Genomic DNA, 7,500 nt, shown 5'->3' with positions numbered 1-7,500 from the left:
AAATCGTAGGCCTCGTCTCACAATCGACCTTCCTGTTAATCATAGTTTATAGAGGGTGTGTTTATGAAACCGGACAAATTTCTTTGTTGTAGGTTTTTGTTCTCTTTTTTGGCCTTGACCGAGCACAAAACACAATAGTTATTTACTCCGTACTGAGGAACTAACGGATAGAAACGTGTTGGTTACGCAATTCACGCATAGTCGGAAAACAAAAGATTGTGCACGGTCGTGCATGACTTTCTGACATAAATCTTGGCATCTTTGTTTGTTCCTCTGATGTTTGCCGAGCTTCAAAACCATTCCCCTCTATTACGGTGAGTATGTGTTAATCAACACTTTAGAACCTTGAAAGAATCTACACTCTGAACGTTAAGAGTACTGTAGCGGGAAGACTCTGGTGTTGGTGGTCTAGCTAGATTCATCTCTCGGGATAGAAACCACCACGAGGCTGTATGCGATATGCGCGGTATATAAATCCATTACTATTATTCACCTTATCGAAAACTCGTGAGGCAAGTACGAGGTTCGAATGCTTTCACAGCAAACAAAAAAAAAATTCCCTTAAGCTCACTCGTGCCCAACAGCCTGATATGAAGTCGTTTTGGCGTGTGTTCACCGGCGAAGATCACATTGTTGTCACTCGACAATCCGAAAAAAACCCCTGACTTGGTAAAAAGAAAGCTACATATAAATTATAGTGCAGGCCTTCGCTGATTGTCACATTCACGGGTTATTTGGCTCACAGTTCTGAGCTTTAATTCTTTGAATGTGTATGTAAGTATTCCCCTCATTTCGAGGCCCTCTAGATAATAAAGCATTTGTTATTTTAAAGTTTTGCAAAGCTAGTGACTCTAATTTTATGCGAGTGGCAATTCGGCTTTCAGTTTCCGGATTACTCCCGTCGCGACGAGGAAGTTGCGGTCGTCTCGGTTCGGAAAATACGTATGAATGTGTTTCTAAAAATAACGATTATGCTAATCGTCGACGACAAAACCCGAATTCTTCCTTGTTTAATTTTTTACAAACAAAAAACCAAACTTTCGTCCACAATAAAATAAAATAAAATAAAAGACTTTCAAAGATCTTACCCAAGATTTTCCTTCAATGCTTGAAAAAGCCGACACAACCACATTCAGATTCAAGGCCGGTTATTATCAGAGGCGATCCTATTTTCAGTTCTCCGATGAAAGTATCTGAAATTTCAAAAACAAAAAGCTTCTTTCGTTTATTGATGTTTACTAACAATGTACTGAGTAAATTGTTAGTGACCTAAAATTAGAAAGAGATGCTAGTCCAACCACGAAATCAATGAATTTTTCCCCAAAGAAATTTCCAATCCGGCTTGAAAGACCTATTTATTGCTTGCAACATGCAAATTTGCTTTCAATGGATGCACACGTTTATTCGCTTGAATAATTCGGCTTGTTTGCGATCCTTGAAAGCAAGCATGGGTAAAAATAAGGTTTTTTCTTATTTGTATCTCGAGTAGTACGTCTTTCAATGGAATGACCTGCCACTAATTGAGACTCTCTGAGGGCCTCGTTCGCTTTAAATATTTGCTTGTGTTCCCTTGTTCCCCAAATTACTTTCAAACGTGTTCCCAGCTTTTTGATCCTAAAATTGTTTTAAAATGTTTTTGTTTCCTTGTTCGCTAAAATATTTTGATATTGTTCCTCTGTTCCCCAGTTCAAATTAGCCATGTTCTCTTGTTTCCCAAACCCCTGGTAGGGCCTCATCTCTAGCTGGAATAGAGAGATTCTCACGTGAATTGAGGTAAAGAAGCAGTTTTTAGAGGCGTTCGATTCTTCGGGGCCACGTGATGTTTCTAATTTTAATGAAGTTTGTAATATTTTACAGCAGTCTGGTTATCATAGGTATCATCAGTTCACATTTGTAAAGTTGGCTGAAAAGCCAGTTATGGAGTTAAGTAATAAACGTTAAATTATTTTTATGGTACGGCATCAGTGATTGTTGTTTTTATTCAGTAGCTTAATCGGTATCTCACTTCCTTTTCAGCTGAGAGTCTGAACGAGTTGATACTTGTGAATCCTGTTGAGCTGATATGAATAATTGAAGTCTATGCTGATCGAATCAGTCAGGGAATTTTTTAAACTATCTTTTGAAGCAAACAGCTACAGATTTCACAACCTACAGAAAAGCAACGTTAAAAAATGTAGTTGAAGGGGTAAAAGTTGAACAATTGAATGTCAAGTTGCCCAACACTTCTGGATTGGAACCTAAGCAATATGTCTCTTTTGAATACAATGAATAAAAATTCATTGTAAACACGATATATTTTATAGTTTCTCAGTTCCAAACTTTTAGCAGTTAAGGCAAAAACAACTGTTCGATTCGTTTTCCGGCGAAAACCAAACAGTGCGAGGAAATCGAAGGGTATTGAGGCGCACAGATCCCCAGGGTACAAAGAAACAATTATTAAACATATTCTTCAAAACTAAAAATCGTTAGTCGCTTATGTCAAGAAGTACATTGGAAAACGTGTTTCAGAACATGACAAAGACCTTACCTTAATGTGAATGTTCCCTTAGTAAATTACTGAGATCCAAACTTGTAAGAAAGTCGACTTATACAACTCAGTAAATTGGTTTCACATGAAGCCAAGCCCGCTACAGTTCAGTTTAGTTGATATTTCCGGTGTAAAAAAACAGAACGAAATAAAATTCTATGTTGACCTGACAGCACTGTTTTCGAATACGTTAGTTCGATGACGTCATTTAAGACATCACGTTCGACGGGAAATGTGATTTCCTTCAAGTTTGTCTTACAAAGAACCTTTATATTGTGACAAAACATCCCCATTTCTACTGTTAATGTGAAAGACTGGCAAACAGGGATCTGGAAGAAAGATTCGTGATTATCAACCACGCTAATCAAAGCGAAAAGCAAATATCATTTTGATAAGCAACATTCATTCAATACTGATCGAATACTCCAAGCACTTCGATAAAAAATTTTCACTGCGCAGATAAAGATGTCGTTATTGGAGAGTTACGAACGGCTTTTCTCGTACATATTTCCTTTTTTTTTTATTATAATAGCCTAATTATTATTATTTTTTTTTTTCGTGTTTTGAGCCAGCTAAGGTGGATTTAAAACATTTTATACCTCACATGGTGAGGCACGACTACTTTCCCCTCTTTTAACGAATGATAATATTCTTCTTGTTTAGTGACATTGTAGCCGTCCTCGTTGCTTAAATTTGCTGTTAGGAACCTGACAGATCTACTACGACGACTTCCACAACAACACCACAAAACAATGATATCATTGGTTAAAAGAGCATAAATAATCGTAAGCACGGATATTACTGCACATATTTTTGCGGTCCTCTGCATAACGCACAACGTCGAACCACCAAATTTGAGGTTTTGACGACAACGCAATAAGCATGCAACAGAGAATCTTTCATTTTCTATTTTCAGTCTGAAACCGCTCGTACCAATTTATTTTTAGGCAGGTGGATCCAGGATTTTTCTTAGAAGGGGGTGTACCTCTAAGGAATAGCCTAGCTGACTGGTGAGGTTTTTTTTTTTTTTTTTGCAAAATACCAGTTGTATTAGAAAGCCGCAGGTAATCTCACAGGGGTGCGGGGGGAGTGCGCACCCTCTGCACCCTCCCATGGATCCGCCCCTGTTAGCAAGTCGTTCGCCCACATTAGGCTTAAGCAACGACAACGGCGACGGCAACAAGAAAATCACAAATTTGCATTTTAGTGGGGGAAAAAATGGCTTTGCACGCTCTGCACGTGCGTTTTTCACTTTTGTCCATTTTTTTGCCGTCGTCAGCAAAACAACAGAGTGAAATAGACAACGTTGAGGTTTTATGAAGAACGTCAGCACTTGAGGTTAAATTTTCATTTTTTCCCCTAAATTAAGTACCGTTCCCACGAGTGTCATTTTTGAGAAACTACCACACACTTGTCGTGTTAAAAAGGTTGAAATAGTCACGAAGCTATTAAAATAACGCGAATTTGTATTTTGAGATGACGTTCTCGTTGCCGTCGCCGTTGCTTAAGCTCCGTATAAACGGTGTAACGCGAACGAGATGAAGTGATCGCGAACAATTTATGATAGAGCAAAGTTATATTTTGAGGTGACATCAGTCGTCGACGTCACCGCCGTAAAAATTAAGAGGGAGCTTACACAAGGCGAAGACAACGATGACTGCGAGAACGCCGCAAAACAATAGCTCTTATGAGCAAAACAACAACAACAACAAAACTGCAAGCACTGCACGTGCATTTTTCATTTTGGTACATTTCTTTGCTGTTATCGCCCTGACAACGATGTGAATTGACCAAATTCGGGCTGTGTAGAGGACGTGAGAATATGACAAGACATTTTTAATTTTCAACCTCGAACCCAGGCTCTCTCTCTTCTCCTCCCTTGTTGTCGTTGACAAGGGAGGAGAAGAGAGAGAGCTTGGGTTCGACGTTGATTAATTTTCTCCCCAAACAACCCCACAATTCATGCCAGTTTTATTCCTGCAATGTTGATACGCACTTTCCATTCCGAACGACTTGGGGTTATAACGAAGTTATTACAATAACGGGAAATAATATTGTTAGACGGCGTTCTCTTTGGCTTCGTAGTCGCTCTTGCGTAAGCTCCCTAAGGGCCGATTTACACGGTACGACTTTGTCGCATGCGATAGCGGCTTACGACAGGTCCACGACATAATTTACAATTGTTGTGTACGACAGAAAAAATGTCGTAGCATTTTAAAACATGTTTTAAAACGCTGCGACAATCGTAAGTCATGTCGTAGGCCTGTCGTGAGCTTGTCGCATGCGACAAAATCGTATCATGTAAATCGGCCCAAAGGCAACAACAACAACACCACAAAGCAATAATATTATTGATTAAAAATCGCGCTGACAACAAACAAAACAACAAATCACCAAATTTTAGATTTTGGCGACATGAACTATTCATTTCCCATTGTACTTTAAAACCGTTCGTACCCATCCAGTTACAGGATAGTTCGCCCGTATTGTATTTTGGAGTGACGTTTTCTAACCAGTTTCAACACTTTCAAGAGATCTTGTTATTTTGAAGGATTGACACTACGACACTTTATCACGCAACAGCAACGTTATGGAACCAGTCAAACATCAATTATTGCTCAACAAGATGCAGCCATTTTTGTGATGTAATAAGTTACCATGGGAACAGGAATGCATTGAAAAAACACGCTATATTTTGGCTTTAGTAGCTCATATCTAAAAAAAGGAACTCGGTGACCCCCATTTTTTTATTGCACAAAAGTGATCAGCAGGCGAAGATGAAACTCTCTGCAAAAGTTTAAAAAATAGGTCCGCAATGCGTACATGTGTGGCTTACGAAATTAAGCTGCTTTGATGGGGGAGGTTACAAATTAAAAGGATCTGTTTTGTCATTGAGTTTCTATTAGTAGAGCTAGTATCTGATTACGGTTAGTTTCCAATATTGTTCCTCTCAATCAATACAATAAGATAATTGACAAACATCCGTCCTTAAATGCTTATTTTCAAGATGAGGGTTATTGGGTAAAGTTTTATGGAGGTGTCATTTTGACAACAGAGGTTGCGCATGTAACCTGAGGATTTAAGGAACTGAAAAAATGTCAGCATCATGTCCTATAGTGGGCTTATAGATTCAGTCATGATTTTGTTTATGTAACCAAGTGGAATTGAGTTCTGAGTTTGTCCAGGGCAAGTGTTGTGAAATCAACTCCAGGGAAGCATTTCGTATGAATGCTTTTGGCATTTTGTGTACCAGTGAAAGAGCACAATACTTTGCAGAAGGGCTGGGACATACAGGAAATGATGTAACCTTTGCTAGAAGCCACATTGGGAGCTTGATTTGGTTTGAATGTACGACTAATTTTTGACAATATATGCATGTAAAGTATCATAATGCTAAATTTTCAATAAAGAAACACAGAAAAATTTAGTTGATGTAAGTGGCTATTGGGTTGTAAGTGGAGGAATTTGGGAAAAAAAGATAGACGCATAACAATATCTGAACACAAGCAATATTTTAATAAATCATATGTTGAGTAGTGCTTATTAACATTGCTAATAATTTTAAGCCAATAAGATTAACAATTTTACCTGGAGGTTTTAAGAAAAAGTTCAACAGAATTCAATGTACAGGGAAGTTCATGATGGTATCATATGACTTTAAATACCAGAATCGTTGAAGTTTTCTTATTATGGACCTTGTAATTTTATGTCAGTGTGTTTACCAAGTTCAAGCTATGTGGAAACATGAAATGAATAGATGAACTTGCAAAGTGCTAATCTACTGTACAAAATGGTCCAAAATAAACATTGTGAGCAAGTGTAGTACACAAATTGGGTAAATCAAAACACTACTTCATTCCATATTTTGTATTGTCCAACAACTTGTTTCAATGTTGGTAAATAAAAGACATTCATGTAAAGCATCATAATTGAAACGCGACAAAGCATCTTTTGTTTTAAGGAAATTGTCATGAGAGCCGATTCTTGATCGGTATTGTTCAACAGAGATTCCCATGTTACTTACTTCTGACGAAATCGTGGGCTAGCAGACTCTTGTCAACTGTGTGTGGATGATTCGTCCAATTCGATTCAACAACAACATTGAGCAATGACAACACAAGCACAGGAGAGTCTCTTTTGCTTTCAAGTAACTTCAGAGCCTTTCAAATACTTTCAGAAACTTTCAGATACTCAAGCAGGTCTGCTGAGCAGATTGATGCCGTTAAATGTTGGCTTGCGAGAGTCAATAATGACTCGTAAGTTTTCATGTGACGCAACCTGTACCAAAGGTCCAGACCGTGAATTGAAATGTTGCCCTGTGAGAGCACAACTCCTCGCTGTAATCCGAACTTAGAAGACAAGCCGACTGTAGGAAAGCCGGCGTGTAAAATCCAAGCAGCAAAGAAGAACGAATAACTAGATAAAAAACGATCTTCGACAACGCGCTGTGTTACAACCACAAAATGGCCGCTTTCTGAAGCTTAGAAGTTTACGTACTTAGCCGAGCGTAGACTGGGGCCTGTCTTGGACGATAGTAAACCACGTGACAGCCACTCTGTTCACCGTGACAAATCCAGGAATAAATATCTTGGGCCATGGCATTGAGTGGCTTACACGAAGTGTAACGGATTCAGAGCTACCTTAAATTTTCAGTTATTTAAGGTGGCTCTGAATCCGCTCCTCAGAATTTTTTTAAACTTTGCAGAAAGTTTCTTCTGGCATGCTGATTACATTTCAGAAATAAAAAATGGGGGTCTCCCAAGTTGGCTTTTGAGATATGAGCAGCTAAAGCCAAAATATGGGGTGTTTTTGCAGGGCTTTCCTGTTGCCATGGTAACTTTTATGTCACAAAAATAACCGAATCTTTTTTAGCAATGATTGGTGTTTGATATGGTACCATAACATTGTTGTTTAAGTGATAAAGTGTTGTACTGTCAATCCTTCTAATAAGAATGTTTCTTTCAAGTGTTGAA

The 7,500-nt window shown here is 38.4% G+C and overlaps 1 protein-coding gene across 1 annotated transcript in view; it reads right to left on the bottom strand.

The window, feature by feature from the left end:
• The window catches only part of LOC137974315 (PP2C-like domain-containing protein CG9801), a 43,291-nt gene extending 40,403 nt beyond the window's left edge, over positions 1-2,888 (bottom strand). Inside the window, exons 1-2 of the mRNA XM_068821204.1 lie at positions 2,528-2,888; positions 1,089-1,193 (exon numbers count right to left, since the gene is read on the bottom strand). Of these exons, the coding sequence (XP_068677305.1) occupies positions 1,089-1,132 (44 nt within the window). The 5' untranslated portion in view covers positions 1,133-1,193; positions 2,528-2,888. The remainder of the gene's footprint in view (positions 1-1,088; positions 1,194-2,527) is intronic.
• Positions 2,889-7,500: the final 4,612 nt, after the last annotated feature.

Source organism: Montipora foliosa, chromosome 10, assembly GCF_036669935.1.
Source record: "Montipora foliosa isolate CH-2021 chromosome 10, ASM3666993v2, whole genome shotgun sequence".
In the NCBI taxonomy this organism is placed as follows: domain Eukaryota; kingdom Metazoa; phylum Cnidaria; class Anthozoa; order Scleractinia; family Acroporidae; genus Montipora; species Montipora foliosa.
The sequence above is the reverse complement of the archived record's forward strand: the minus strand, read 5'-3'. Positions and strand labels throughout refer to the sequence as shown.